The sequence below is a fragment of the Miscanthus floridulus genome, chromosome 10, assembly GCF_019320115.1.
Source record: "Miscanthus floridulus cultivar M001 chromosome 10, ASM1932011v1, whole genome shotgun sequence".
Taxonomy (NCBI): domain Eukaryota; kingdom Viridiplantae; phylum Streptophyta; class Magnoliopsida; order Poales; family Poaceae; genus Miscanthus; species Miscanthus floridulus.
In genome coordinates this window covers 85,253,932-85,269,973 of record NC_089589.1, presented here as the reverse complement: position 1 = coordinate 85,269,973, position 16,042 = coordinate 85,253,932, and the positions used below count along the sequence as shown (strand labels likewise).

At 45.3% G+C, this 16,042-nt stretch overlaps 1 protein-coding gene and 2 pseudogenes across 1 annotated transcript; all 3 read left to right on the top strand.

Annotated features, from left to right (window-relative positions):
• Positions 1 to 2,011: 2,011 nt before the first annotated feature.
• On the top strand, positions 2,012 to 3,929 carry LOC136488978 (chalcone synthase H1-like). Its single transcript, XM_066485744.1, has 3 exons — positions 2,012 to 2,184; positions 2,260 to 2,441; positions 2,905 to 3,929. Exons 1-3 carry the CDS (start codon positions 2,012 to 2,014, stop codon positions 3,927 to 3,929), a joined length of 1,380 nt encoding a protein of 459 aa, XP_066341841.1.
• A 1,662-nt stretch (positions 3,930 to 5,591) lies between these two features.
• Positions 5,592 to 7,116, top strand: LOC136488977 (uncharacterized; annotated as a pseudogene).
• Positions 7,117 to 7,795: 679 nt separating this feature from the next.
• On the top strand, positions 7,796 to 10,974 carry LOC136488976 (uncharacterized; annotated as a pseudogene).
• The last annotated feature ends 5,068 nt before the right edge of the window (positions 10,975 to 16,042 follow it).

The window sequence follows — 16,042 nt, the reverse complement described above, 5'->3', positions numbered from 1 at the left end:
GCAAGAAGCATGGCCGCTACTGGATTGGCAACAGTGTGATCGACACGGCCTCTACTCCCACTCTCTCCCAGATCCGAGCACAGAGCACGATCGCCTCCTCACTCCCGGCGATACGCTCACGGCCGAGCATTTCACAGCACCGGGTCGACACACTCTAGGTTATTCATGTTTTACTCGTCGTACATTGATCTTTACACAACCCTATTTCCTTTGCATTATTGTAACATTAGCTTTGCAACAATTTGTAGGCCTAGGTGGAAGAAGCAAACAGGAGGGCCTAGGAGCTGGAGCTAGGGTTGGTGGCCGAGCAGGCCGCGCGGGAGGCCGACAAACTCGCCCAGGAGAAAAGGTTGGCGGACATTATTGCCTAGATGCAAACTACGACGGGTGCTGCTATGCCTCCTGGGTTAATGAGTCCACCTCAGCCTCCTCACTCCGCTACTCCAGTGAGTAATGTCACATATGCAAGGAATTGCTACAATCGCTATTCAACTAATCTTGTCTCATGCAATCTCTTCTCCTGTGTGCTGCCTCAGTCGGCGGGTTCGAACAACCCAGCTTAGGGCACTCTGAACGAGCAGATGTTCCTTCCCCGTCGTCAGCAGGATGGCCACATCAAGGGCCGCTTCAGTGAGTAGCGCTTGTAGTTTCATGTCTTGTTCTCTTCGCAATGGATTTCTGTCTGAGACAATGTTGTTGTCATGCATGTGTTATTGTGACATGTGGTGATGGATTTGAACTACTTGTTGAATGATGTAGAATCCTGTCGAATAATGGATGGAATTACTGTGACATGTGGTGAATGAATGTGATTCATGTGGTATGTGTGATGGATTGTGACATATAAAGTGCTGGATGTGGTATATATATGATGGATGTGATATATATGTCATATGTTGTGTTTGCAGTGGTCGAAAGCAAAAAACAAAAAAAAAACAAAAAAATTTTGGTCACTTTACCGAGTGTAACACTCGGTAAATAGCCTTTGCCGAGTGCCTTTTGCCCTGGCACTCGGCAAAGCTGCCAAAAAATACACTACCAGGTCTCTTTGCCGAGTGCCAGTACCCTGGCACTCGGCAAAGCTGTGTACACTACCATGTGTTTCACAGCGTTACCGAGTGCCAGGGCTCTGGCACTCGGCAAAGAATTTTCCAAAAAAAAATATTTTTTCTTTGCCAAGTGCCGTCTCAGCTCGGCACTCGGCAAAGGATTTTTCAAAAAAAAAATTTCTTTGCCGAGTACCAGGTCAGGAAGGCACTCGGCAAAGGATTTTTCAAAAAAAAAATTCTTTGTCGAGTGCCGGGTCAGGAAGGCACTCGGCAAAGAGTTTTTCAAAAAAAAGGAAAAGCTTTGCCGAGTGCCTTCCTGACCCGGCACTCGGCAAAGACACCATCAACGGCTGACGGCCAATTTTCTTTGCCGAGTGCTGTCCTGACACTCGGTAAAGCCTTTGCCGAGTGCCCGACAAACGGCACTCGACAAAGAACCCTTCGCCAGAGCGGCTTTGCCGTTTACTCTTTATCGAGTGTGGCACTCGGCAAAGCCTTTGCCGAGTGTGCTAGGCACTCGACAAAGAGCGCGTTGAACAGATGCATGCAGGCTTCCGCAGTCCCACTCCCACGGACGCAGATGCATGCAGGCCTGCAGGGTGGGCACGACTGGACTAGTCAACCGAGGAGTCAAACTTAACAGATGCATGCAGGCTTCCGCAGTCCCACTCCCACGGACGCAGATGCATGCAGGCCTGCAGGGTGGGCACGACTGGACTAGTCAACCGAGGAGTCAAACTTAACACCCGTTCATTCTTAATGCCCTTTGCTCAGGAAACGATGGAATGGCTTGGGAATCAGAATTAGTTTAATGACATGCAGGGGAACACTCTATATATAGTAGGTAGCTCATCCTCCTGAACGCATGTACACCATCCCGAGCTGAAGTAGTGCAATCACCGGGCAGCCAGTGCAACACATTATTCAGTACCTCTAGCTCTCGATCGTTTGCCGCCGGCGCAATGGCTCTCCTTTGTGCTGCCAACGCATTGCGCTGCCCAGCTCCATCGCGGCAGTTGGGCCATTGCCATGATGGTCGTCGTCTGCAGTTCGCCGGTGCCACCGGAGCTAACACCTCAGCTCTGCCGGCGAGCGGCCGCAACATCAAGCTTTCCACCGCCTGCATGCCGGCGAGGTAAGTTTTTTCTTCTTTTGTAGCAGTGTGTATGTGTGATGACTTGTTTGCTTAATTTGGTCCAAATTGTTGCAGAACCGCTGCGGAACAAGAATCACTGAGGTTTCCGATGCAAGCTGACGGCCTGGCGAATGTGCTGGCTATCGGGACTGCCAACCCGGCCAACTGCGTACTGCAGGAGGACTACCCGGATTGGTTCTTCCGTGTCACCGACAGCGATCACCTCACCCACCTCAAGACCAAGATGAAGAAGATCTGTAAGATTATTCTAGTAGTACTTACTACTTACGATTGCTTTAGATCAAAAGTATGTGCTGATATGGATGAGTATATGGTACAGACCTAGCATAGAGTGCATTTTTTCATGTAGTCCTCTTCAGTGTCAATTGTATGTGATATTGATTTATGTAGCTGAAGAAATCTCATAGTTATCAAGTAAAATGAATATAGCTGACGCCTTTCATTTGCTTGCACAAATTCATAAAATAGTTCAGTAAACAGAGAAATCCATATCGTTGAAAATTAATGTAGAAAAATAATATGTATTGCGCAAACTATATATATATAGAGAGAGAGAGTTCAGAAACAACGTGCATATTTCCTATTCATATTTATTGCGTGATTCTTTAATATATCTCGTTCCCATCAATATTCATGTCTTCCGAACTATAGAAGTAAGTAATAATGAAAGAATGAATTATTGCATCGTTTCGCATGCAGGCGGAAAAACTGAGATCCACAAACGCTATTTCCACCACGACGAAGAGCTGCTCCGCAGCCACCCGGACTTCCTCGACGCCACGCTGCCATCCCTCGACGCCCGCCAAGCTATCGCGGCCACCGCCGTGCCGGAGCTCGCCGCGGCCGCGGGGGCCAACGCGATCGCCGAGTGGGGCCGACCAGCGTCTGACATCACGCACGTTATCTTCTGCACCTACTCAGCCACCAACATGCCCGGCGCGGACCTCCGCCTCGCGTCGCTGCTGGGCCTCGGAGCCAGCGTGGAGCGCACCATGCTCTACTACAACGGCTGCAACTCCGGCTCCGTCGCGCTCCGCCTCGCCAAGGACATCGCCGAGAACAACCGCGGGGCGCGCGTCCTCGTCGCCTGCGCCGAGATCACCCTCGTCTTCTTCCGCGCGCCGGACGAGGCCCGCACCGACACGCTGGTGGTGCCGGCGCTGTTTGGGGACGGCGCAGGCGCTGTCGTCGTCGGCTCCGACCCGGAGGCGGGCACCGAGCGTCCGCTCTTCGAGATGGTGTCGTCGGCTCAGGCAGCCATACCGTGGACCGAGCACGTCGTCTCCACGACGCTCGGTAAGTGCGGGCTTGTCTACGAGCTTTCCAGCGAGCTGCCGTCGCTGGTTGCTGCCAACATTGAGCGATGCCTTGTGGACGCATGGCAGCCGCTGGCGCTGGGCCAGCTGATGAGTGGCGACTGGAATGACCTCTTTTGGGTGGTGCACCCCGGAGGCCGCGCCGTCTTGGATGGCGTCCAGGATGCTCTTGGTCTGGATGAGTGCAAGCTCAAAGCAAGCCGCCGGGTGCTGAGTGAGTACGGTAACATGAGTGGCGTCACCATCATCTTTGTTCTTGATGAAATGCGTCGTCGCTGCGGCCACAGCAATGGTGACAAGGAGGATGGTGTTGAGGATATGGAGAAGGAATCTGAGTGGGGAGCCATGGTGGGGTTCGGACCAGGGCTTACCGTTGAAACCATGCTGCTGCGGGCCATGGGAAATTAGCTGGAGCCAGGAGGTACCTGCAGCTGCTGGAGACAATTATTTTCAATGAAATAATTGTTGGACAAAACACTATTTATTTGTTAATCAAATCGAAATGGTTATTTTCATAAATTGGCTGATGGTTGAAATATATTTCTTATTTCGGAGCAATGAGCGTACAACTCACGAAGGGCGCACCTCGCTCTGTCTAGCTTGTGCGGAAACTAGATCTCTAGTATTAACTGGTTTCACAAAAAAAAAATTAAGGTCTCATGCTGGTGATGAACACCTTCTAACATTGATGACATTTTTTAAGAAACTATTTTTTCTCTCTTTGTTAATTTCAGTATCACGTCATCATTTTACTTAATTGATGGACGCCCTAATCGATGTCATACCTATTCAACACAGTGGACTGCCCTAACAAAATTAACCCACTCAACCAGGCCAGCTACCCGAGCTGTGCCGTGTACAAAAAACAGACGTACTCCCTCCAGTCTAGCGTACAAAACAGACGTACACCCTCCGAGCTGTGCCCATGTACAAAACAGATGCACAAATACAATATACTCATTGATGTCATAAATATTTGTACTCTTTTATATAATTTAGTCAAACATAAAAAATGTTGACTTAGAATAACTTTAGAAATTGACTTGTTTAGAGAGAGGAGCAGATCCGTCCCATTCCTAATGGTTGTCCCAAAACCTGGAAGTGGATTTGGATCATCCGAAGTGCAAATGGATTTAACCCACTCTGAATTTAATTGGACGGATACTGTTTGGATGTGGATATCCATTGGCATAAGGCGCAAAGACATCGGATTGGACTGGATCAAAAGACATGTATATTAAAAAATCCGTTGGATCTGTCCCCTCCCTCCCGACTCCCGTGCCTCTCTTCCTGGCGGCAGCGTGCATGTCGTGCTCCTCCACCTACGCCGCCGGCGATGACGGTGAGGAGTCCTAAGCAAGCTAAGGCAAGGTTGGTGAGGGATCCAAATTACACGCGGGCAGCAAACCGCGTGTCCGTTCCTCTCTAGCCTGGGATGGCCACGGCAGCTGCGGCGAGGCACCACCACCACCGGCACAGCGGGGTGCGGAGCAGGAACATCACCGGGGGCAGCGCAGCAGGAGCAGAATACAGGGCTCGTCGCAGGCGCATGTTGCAGCGCTATCCGCGGTGTTCTGGCGGCCGCGGCGATGGGGGCCACCACGACGGTGGCCGCAGCTTCCTGCTGTGGGCCTGTCGCCGGAGGCGGAGCTCGGCCACTCGTTCTTCCTCGACGTGCTCTACGCCGCCGGAAGGACCCGGCCACGAGGAGCAGCTCGGGGCGGCTATTGATGAGGAGAGCGAGGGCATGCCGCTGCTCCCCGGCTGAGGAGGCCATGCCGCGGTAGAGCGCGGAGGGCCCTTGGCACGGAGGATGCCACGGAGGAGGCGCGCGGCGGAGGGTTGCAGGCACGGCGCGTCGCGGCGGCGCAAGTTCTGTAATCTGTGCGGCTGTGCCCAAAAGGCCAAAGCTCAAGTTTTTTTAGGTAGAAAGGTCGCCCTTCTCTTTTTTTGTCGACGTACTCTGCCTCTTTCGTCAACAAGCCGTGTTTCTTTTTCCTTTCGAGATTTTCTAGTTTTTCAAGCAGCCACGATCTGTTCCCTACCTCCCTGTCAACTGGATGCAGATGGGTCGAATGCTTCATCGGAGGCTAAAAAGAAGGCCTCCCCCAGCAGAAAAGTAGGGAACTCTGGAGCTGCCAAGAGGACTAGATCCCATCTAACATTGGACAGGCTCCCACAGGTACCAAACAAAACCTTGTCATCTAGATAATCCAGTTAACATTTTCGTAGCGCATTCTGCGTAGTATACAGGGCTGTAAGAAGTTAATGCCTTAATGGGCTTGAAACAGTAGTGACCAAAACATTCAGGCCTGAAATGAATTGACCTCTTCACAGTGTACGTGTTCACATTTTGATTAAATAAAGTCATTTAAAAAACATTTTGATTATAAAGAATACATCAGGACATTGCCGCTTCTGCAAACACAAGCAAATAATACTAGTGAGAGTGCGTGTTGAGGTTGTCTTTTATCCTTCTATACACAGGATGTGTTGAACCAGATAGTTGCTCTCCTGCCAATGCAAGATGCTGCACGTGCCGCCTGCGTCTCCCAGGAGCTTCTACTGTCCTGGCGATATTACTCTGAGCTCTCATTCAGTCGCAAAACACTAGCTTTGGATGAACAGAGTAGTTGTATAAAAGGTCAAATGGCTTCTTCTATCATCAGCAGGATCAATGGCATTCTTCGAAACCATGCTGGCGGTTGGGTGATCGAAGAGGCTTAAGTTTGAACTCGGGTTTTTCCACGATCTGCAATACCATCATATTGATTATTGGCTTGATGCAGCCACCCCTGGAATCGAGGAACTCACCCTGGAGCTTGCCCGGGATGACAAAATGAAATACAGATTCCCATGTAGTGTCTTTGCTGAAGAAAAAGGATGTTCAATTCGATCTCTTTGCCTCTATGCCTGCGCTTTTCACCCCGAACAAGGATCTTGTTCGTTCAGAAGCTTGAGAAGAGTGCATTTTAGCTGGGTGCACATTACCACAGAAGAGACTGGGATCTTTCTTTCTAACTCCCTTACTCTGGAGCATTTGGAACTTTGGTACTGCAATGAGATCGCTTGCCTAAGAATACCTTGCACAGTGCAGGAGCTCAGTTACTTGCGGGTGGGGCGATGCAACAAGCTGGAGGTAATAGAGAGTGATGCTCCAAATATCTCCACCTTTCACTACGAAGGACCCATTATACCTTTCTCGCTTGGAGATTCATAGCAACTGAAGGACATAAGGATATCAATCTACCCTTGGTTGAACTTGTTCGAGTATGCACGTAAAAAGCTTCCAACAATTGCCCCGAATGTTGAAACTCTGTTCCTGATGTCTGCTGATGAGATCGGTGCGTTTTATAACCTATGGATTGTGCCACAAGAAAGATTAATCCACCTCAAGCACCAGGAGCTTGCAATGGTTGGACCAAGGACTGTGATCAGCTTTCACTACAGATACTTGTTTCTTGTTCCTTTTCTCATCGCTTGCCCAGCATTGGAAACTTTTATCTTGCATGTATGTCATATTTGTGACTCCAAGTGTGATTTATTTCTTTTACTCTTCAGTTATCTACCCTGTGTTTTATCCTTGCTAATTTAATTGATGGACGCCCTAATCGATGTCATACCTATTCAACACAGTGGACTGCCCTAACAAAATTAACCCACTCAACCAGGCCAGCTACCCGAGCTGTGCCCGTGTACAAAAAACAGACGTACTCCCTCCAGTCTAGCGTACAAAACAGACGTACACCCTCTGAGCTGTGCCCATGTACAAAACAGATGCACAAATACAATATACTCATTGATGTCATCAATATTTGTACTCTTTTATATAATTTAGTCAAACATAAAAAATGTTGACTTAGAATAACTTTAGAAATTGACTTGTTTAGAGAGAGGAGCAGATCCGTCCCATTCCTAATGGTTGTACCTAAACCTGGAAGTGGATTTGGATCATCAGAAGTGCAAATGGATTTAACCCACTCTGAATTTAATTGGACGGATACTGTTTGGATGTGGATATCCATTGGCATAAGGCGCAAAGACATCGGATTGGACTGGATCAAAAGACATGTATATTAAAAAATCCGTTGGATCTGTCCCCTCCCTCCCGACTCCCGTGCCTCTCTTCCTGGCGGCAGCGTGCATGTCGTGCTCCTCCACCTACGCCGCCGGCGATGACGGTGAGGAGTCCTAAGCAAGCTAAGGCAAGGTTGGTGAGGGATCCAAATTACACGCGGGCAGCAAACCGCGTGTCCGTTCCTCTCTAGCCTGGGATGGCCACGGCAGCTGCGGCGAGGCACCACCACCACCGGCACAGCGGGGTGCGGAGCAGGAACATCACCGGGGGCAGCGCAGCAGGAGCAGAATACAGGGCTCGTCGCAGGCGCATGTTGCAGCGCTATCCGCGGTGTTCTGGCGGCCGCGGCGATGGGGGCCACCACGACGGTGGCCGCAGCTTCCTGCTGTGGGCCTGTCGCCGGAGGCGGAGCTCGGCCACTCGTTCTTCCTCGACGTGCTCTACGCCGCCGGAAGGACCCGGCCACGAGGAGCAGCTCGGGGCGGCTATTGATGAGGAGAGCGAGGGCATGCCGCTGCTCCCCGGCTGAGGAGGCCATGCCGCGGTAGAGCGCGGAGGGCCCTTGGCACGGAGGATGCCACGGAGGAGGCGCGCGGCGGAGGGTTGCAGGCACGGCGCAGTCGCGGCGGCGCAAGTTCTGTGATCTGTGCGGCTGTGCCCAAAAGGCCAAAGCTCAAGTTTTTTTAGGTAGAAAGGTCGCCCTTCTCTTTTTTTGTCGACGTACTCTGCCTCTTTCGTCAACAAGCCGTGTTTCTTTTTCCTTTCGAGATTTTCTAGTTTTTCAAGCAGCCACGATCTGTTCCCTACCTCCCTGTCAACTGGATGCAGATGGGTCGAATGCTTCATCGGAGGCTAAAAAGAAGGCCTCCCCCAGCAGAAAAGTAGGGAACTCTGGAGCTGCCAAGAGGACTAGATCCCATCTAACATTGGACAGGCTCCCACAGGTACCAAACAAAACCTTGTCATCTAGATAATCCAGTTAACATTTTCGTAGCGCATTCTGCGTAGTATACAAGGGCTGTAAGAAGTTAATGCCTTAATGGGCTTGAAACAGTAGTGACCAAAACATTCAGGCCTGAAATGAATTGACCTCTTCACAGTGTACGTGTTCACATTTTGATTAAATAAAGTCATTTAAAAAACATTTTGATTATAAAGAATACATCAGGACATTGCCGCTTCTGCAAACACAAGCAAATAATACTAGTGAGAGTGCGTGTTGAGGTTGTCTTTTATCCTTCTATACACAGGATGTGTTGAACCAGATAGTTGCTCTCCTGCCAATGCAAGATGCTGCACAGTGCCGCCTGCTGTCTCCCAGGAGCTTCTACTGTCCTGGCGATATTACTCTGAGCTCTCATTCAGTCGCAAAACACTAGCTTTGGATGAACAGAGTAGTTGTATAAAAGGTCAAATGGCTTCTTCTATCATCAGCAGGATCAATGGCATTCTTCGAAACCATGCTGGCGGTTGGGTGATCGAAGAGGCTTAAGTTTGAACTCGGGTTTTCCACGATCTGCAATACCATCATATTGATTATTGGCTTGATGCAGCCACCCCTGGAATCGAGGAACTCACCCTGGAGCTTGCCCTGGATGACAAAATGAAATACAGATTCCCATGTAGTGTCTTTGCTGAAGAAAAAGGATGTTCAATTCGATCTCTTTGCCTCTATGCCTGCGCTTTTCACCCCGAACAAGGATCTTGTTCGTTCAGAAGCTTGAGAAGAGTGCATTTTAGCTGGGTGCACATTACCACAGAAGAGACTGGGATCTTTCTTTCTAACTCCCTTACTCTGGAGCATTTGGAACTTTGGTACTGCAATGAGATCGCTTGCCTAAGAATACCTTGCACAGTGCAGGAGCTCAGTTACTTGCGGGTGGGGCGATGCAACAAGCTGGAGGTAATAGAGAGTGATGCTCCAAATATCTCCACCTTTCACTACGAAGGACCCATTATACCTTTCTCGCTTGGAGATTCATAGCAACTGAAGGACATAAGGATATCAATCTACCCTTGGTTGAACTTGTTCGAGTATGCACGTAAAAAGCTTCCAACAATTGCCCCGAATGTTGAAACTCTGTTCCTGATGTCTGCTGATGAGATCGGTGCGTTTTATAACCTATGGATTGTGCCACAAGAACGATTAATCCACCTCAAGCACCAGGAGCTTGCAATGGTTGGACCAAGGACTGTGATCAGCTTTCACTACAGATACTTGTTTCTTGTTCCTTTTCTCATCGCTTGCCCAGCATTGGAAACTTTTATCTTGCATGTATGTCATATTTGTGACTCCAAGTGTGATTTATTTCTTTTACTCTTCAGTTATCTACCCTGTGTTTTATCCTTGCTAATGAATTCTTCTTAATATTTTATTTGTGCTGGTGGAGTCGTCATTTGGTTATTGACCCTTCGGAAATAATGGAGCTTCCAAGGCATCATCATGAGAACATCAAGCACGTGACGATCACCAGTTTTTGCCCCATAACAAGACTGATGGAGCTGATATTTTATATCCTTGAGAATGCAGTGTCTCTTCAATGCCTTACGCTGGACAACAGAATCCGTGGTTTTGAGAAGGATTTAGTCGCACGCATTTTACAGGATACAGAAACCCGTGATTTTTAACAGTGGCAGACTAATTTCGGTGAATGAAAACCAAGAATTTCTCCAGTACATGAGGTAGGACACATCCAATTCCATACTGGGAGGCTTACCTTTCTCATGTTGCGATCAAAAAGTATGTCCCTGCATCTGTAGAACTGAAGATATTAGGTGCCCCTCCTGATGAAGTTATGCTCTCTATCTTAGCGTTGGAAAGCCGGGCAGGCTGGTAATCATCACTCAAGGGATGGTTGGATCAAGATGTATGATAATTCCTGAATATATCGCGATGGGTTTGCTGTCCCTCATTTTTATCACCTCAGTGCTTTTTGATGGCCGCACAATGTGGAGCCGCTGGCCCCTTGAGCCCAAAACAGCAGAGAATGTTATAAGGGGATGTTGACCTTAGCTAAAGGTGGGTCCGAATAAAATATATGAGGTCAATTCTATGTTATTTCTAAGATCTTGTGTGGTTTTAAGGCGGGGCTCACGTGCACATTAAAAATTGGAGATGACAAGGTTGAGACGTAGCCTTGTTACTGTGTATGACGAGGGATTGTCATAGATGATAAGTCCTTGTGGTTGAGATGTTCTTACTTAGAACTGACCAGAGGTGAAGTAGCGGCAGTGCAATGTGTATATTAGTTATGTATGTGCAGGCATTGGAGAGACTTAGTGATTAATGGTGATGGTGGTGGTCAAGTAAGGTTCGTGCCTGATGTACCATGTGAAGGGCGACAAGAGGGCCTTGACCAAGAGATCAAGGCCTAGAGAACCGCAAGTGATCAACTGGGCATGCGGCAGGGATGAAGATGGTGTCGACTAGAGTCAAAGCAACGATCAAACCATGTCAAGGCGGGCGCGCAAGGATCGACTGACAAAGTACAAATGGGCCACGTGTTGACATTGTGGAGATCGCATAAAGGCTACGTGACTCTCAAGGGTTTAGCGGTTTCAGCCTCAAAACCACGGACACGGGTTTGCTAGTTCCGGTCTCAAAACCAGAGAGTGGTGGATCGTCGGATACGTGGTGGTGTCACGAAGCTTCCATCAAGGTGAAATGAAGTCATGAAGACACCAAGTCTATTTGATGGATGAGAAAAAATCTAGACCATTTTGCCCCCTCAAGGATATATATCTAGTATTAGGTGCTAGGGATATTTAAGTCTTTCTCCATGGACCTATGTATCTACTAGTTGGGAGAGATATCTGTTGCAACCCTGATCTCATTTGCATCTCTAGGTTAGCCATGAACTAAAAGGTTAGGAAGGTTTGAATAAAAGGTTAGGAAGGTTTGAATAGAGAGTGAAATCCTCTCCCTTGGTCTTCTAAATATAGTGGGAAGATGAAGACGTCTTCGAACAAACATCTCTTCAAGATGTCTCTTCAAGTGGACACCTCTGCAGGAGTGATTTCATCAAGATTTGAGTAGGCATTAACAGCAGTTTCATAGAAAATAAGAATGGTTGTCTTTTTCTTTGGGAGACAATACACTCTTTCACCACACTTCTTCACAATGTATATATTTAATCACAGATTAATATAATACACAAGTCCTTCAACTATATTATTTCATTTACATTCATACTTTATTAACACTCTTAATAAGATAATATAGACTGTTAGTGGATGGGCCAGACGTCTATTTCGTAGATGTGCACTCGCTGGATTGTTGCGTTGTGTATCGGATCTGTTAAATAATTGTCGTCTATTAGCCTAGTCAAGGTAAGAGGTACGGTGTTCACCATGAAAGCGTCGGAGCTATCTCTTTATAGACGCAACAACCCAAAAATGCCAGAGGATCCGGTTTCCGTGCAAGGTAGAGCATGGTGTGCCTTTGTTCAGCTATACATTCAATGCTCGAAAATAATGTGTAATCTAAGCACGTAATGAAACAATATATCATAGTGGATTATTATTTCAACCATCAACCAAATCCATACATATTTTTTAGATAAATGAAAGAACATCCGGCTTCATCCCGCAAGTGAGAAATCTCCCCAAAATTATTGCAGGATACAAATGCTTAAAACAAAATCAGTTTCATACACTAATTAAACTTAATTTGTAAGCCTAAAGACATAAGGCCATTCAAGGGAGGCAAATAAGACCATTGCCTCATACTCCAATGTGCGACAAGACAAGCAAAGAAAATGTTCTTTATTATCATCATAACGCTGCAGTTGATTCCAATGACGGAGCTAATAAGTTCTTCGGGAGTAAGACCTGCACAGAGTTTTTAGGTTTACAATTGTCAAAAACAATTTTATTTATTGTCAACCAAATAGACTAGCAAAAGGACTGTTGCACGTGTTAGTAAAATGTTCCCAATTTTCACCGCTGGTTTATTATGATACGGTTCATATGATGAACCAGCGGTGAAAATTATCATCAACGGTTTTAAATAAAACAGAAGGTAAAAATACCATTGGCCAAAACTATTACTACAGTAGCGATCAAGAATTATAATAAATCTGCTATAGCAAGCATTATACTAATTTACCACTATCAAACAATTACTACTTTATAAAAAAAATCACTACTTGGAAGCTAGAACAAGACAATAATCTGAGCTGGGAAATTGAAGAAATGGGAGAAGCAAAGATCATTAAAATAATCAAAGCATCCAGCGATCCACCACTAACAAAGCAATATATACCACCGTTTAGTCGAAACAAAAGCTATGATCATTAAATCCTACCATACGAATAGAGATAGATTACGAGATAACTCGATTTTGGCTATTCTCGTTAGGTTAACGAGTCAGAAGGCAAGCTCAGCTAGGTTGTTTACAAGTTTAAGTTAGCTCGTCTAGTTTTGCGAGCTAGGTAATAAAAAATATAATATATATATATATATATATATATATATATATATATATATATATATAGGGAGAGGCTACAAAATAAGTTATTCTGTAGCCACCTCCATTTACTATAATTTTATATACTAATTTACCATAATGTCAATACATATTTACGATAGTTGGGTTACTATAACACATAAGGATATTTACCATAACGTTATATTAAACCACTTAGTAAGGAGTTACTATAATCTCGTAAATTAATATAGTAATTATCATAACTCAAAGTGGCTACAGAATAAGTTATTCTGTAGCTAGCTACAGGATATTAGTTCTATATATATATATATATATATATATATATATATATATATATATATATATAGTATACATTTATCTGAAACTTGATAATTAATACAAAAGCAACTCATTCATAAGCCTTAATAAAAAAAAGTTAACACATGTACAAATAAGACAATACAATAAAGTACTACGTTAGATATCCCTAGTTCATACTCTATTTAATGATTATCCATAAATGATGCAACCATGAATGATTATCCATATATCTATTTGAAACAAAAAAAGTTATAGCATCATAGTTCAGATCCAACCATCAACCAATTAGGCTCACGAGCACGCTCGATAGATCCCGCTTGCGAGCAGGCTCGCTTACACGAGCTGAAACGTAGGCTTATCTCATTGAAATATATAAACGAGCCGAGGTATTAACGAGAGAGCCGACTCGAGCGAGTTGTTGAGCTATCAGCTTTTTGCCCAACCCTACATAGGAAGCAAATTAGCATCGAATTTTGCAATCTGTTTTATTCTACCGTCCATACATGTTTAGTTTAGCATTACTTGTCAGTTTCATCAAACGCATACTACTCTATCTTCTAGGTTACATGTAAGGTGCGGCAAAGGCTCGAATCAATCTATACATACATCTAGATGACCATCCAATTTGTATCCCTGAAAGCTCAAAAGGCTTAGAAGCTTTGTGCCTTGCTTAAGATACCTTACCCATTTAGGTGAGGATTGCATTGCCACGGCTCCGCACCGTACGTACGGGAAGGGAGAACATGAAAAGGCATCTAGCGCATATAGCAAGCCAAAGCACTAATTTGTGCCTTGCTTAAGATACCTTACCCATTTAGGTGAGGATTGCATTGCCACGGCTCCGCACCGTACGTACGGGAAGGGAGAACATGAAAAGGCTCCGTTCGCTTCGCTGGAAAAACATCGAAACACTGTTCCGACTCATTTGTTGTGAGCGAAAAATACTATTCCAACTGAAAAAATAAGCTGAAAAAGGCGGATTATAAGAGAAGCGAACGAGGCCCATATGTCTTTTTTTCGACATAGAATAAACCATATGTACGTGCTGCGCCTGTATGGGAGGGACTTCTTGGGCGCGGCACCAGTTTTCTGCCGAACTGTCAGCCTAGCTTTAACACGTCCACACTCTTGCTTTCGTAGAGGCGGCATATCTGAATGTCCACGAATACGTTGTCTGACTATGCAATCTGCCACCATCTGATGGATGACAACACAGAAGAAAGAAAAGCGTCTAGGTTTAGCACAAACCACGCGGGATTGAGTCCGATATATATACTGTGTACATATACCCGATAGGCTGCTTTTGCAGATGGCCATCTGCCAGTAGTATAGTTTTGTTCATATTTTTAGTCGCATTTGATTCGTGATACATGAAATCCACGTTTTAATATGTTGAATGTATATTTTGACGTTTCCTCAAAGAAAAGTATATTTTGACCATCTTCTTCATAAAACAAAATAAAAAAAAATTGTACTATTGGCCCACCAGTTGATCCCGTCACCAGTTTTAGCACTAGGCCCCTAGAGTTGCTAAAAAAAACAGTAGGCCCCTAGCAAGATTCGATGCATGGTTGAGACTTGGTGACAGTCATCCTGTGAAATCCGCATTGAACTAATTCTCTTCTTCCAAATCAAACAAACGCAGTACAATCTTTTCATGGGCCCTACCTACCAATGAAAACATAGCACAAGCTTTCCATCTTTATCTGGTCACAAGTGAAGAATAACTGACTTATTTCCATCTTGGACCGCACCTTGTTGACATAGAGAAAATTAACAATTAAACATGAAAATAAAACTATGATAGTGTTTTCATTTAGTTAAATATAACTAAACTCATATAGGACTATAGAATTTAGAGCTTTAGATTCAATAATTTGAAATATATTACTTGTAAATTTTTACTTTGAGCAAAAAAGTAATGGCCAAGAATACAAATTAGAATTTTTTTAACAAAAATTGAATTCATATGTAAGTATTATAAAATTCGACATCTCCATTTTTCAAACTCAAATGTACATTTGTCATTTTTAGTCACACAATTTGGAGCTTCCAAAAATCATTTTTTTAATTTGAATTGTCCATTTATGATTTTTACATTTTACTAAAGATTATCGATGAACTACATAATTATATTTTTGAATTTCAAGTTTTCACAATTTTGAAAAAGATTGAGAATTTGAATGTATAAGGCTCACAAGTCAAAACAATTGCTTAAACATGTAAAATTTAACTCCACTGTAAAAGATTTTTTGTGAGCTTAAAAATAGATTAATTCGAATGTTAAACATTGGTGCCCCTGCACGGCGTCTACTCAGTTGACAAGGATGCGAATTAAGTAGTATCTTCTGGAGTGGATCGCTAGTAGAGAAAAAGACGTGTGCACCTATGGCTATGAACTTCTAGCACTACTGGAGGCGGCCTCTTTGCCGAGGACCCAGGGCATTCGGCAAAGGCCCAAAAGCCCTCGGCAAAGACTTTGCCGAGCGCCGCCCTCGGTAAAGAGCCCTCGGGAAAAAAAAAATTAACGGCAAAGAGGCTCTTTGCCGAGGGCCAGCCTTTTCCGAGGGCCAACGGTGACACTCGGCAAAGAAAAGCAGCCGTCAACGGCGCCTTTGCCGAGTGCCGACAGTTAGGACACTCGGCAAAGACATTTTTTATTTTTTTTCAAAAACTCTTTGCCGAGTGCCGCGG

Coding starts and splice junctions, on each gene's coding strand:
- LOC136488978 (XM_066485744.1), top strand. CDS start 2,012: ATGGCTCTCCTTTGTGCTGCCAACGCATTGCGCTGCCCAGCTCCATCG. Junction 2,185..2,259: donor ACCGCCTGCATGCCGGCGAG/GTAAGTTTTTTC, acceptor AAATTGTTGCAG/AACCGCTGCGGAACAAGAAT. Junction 2,442..2,904: donor GACCAAGATGAAGAAGATCT/GTAAGATTATTC, acceptor TTTCGCATGCAG/GCGGAAAAACTGAGATCCAC.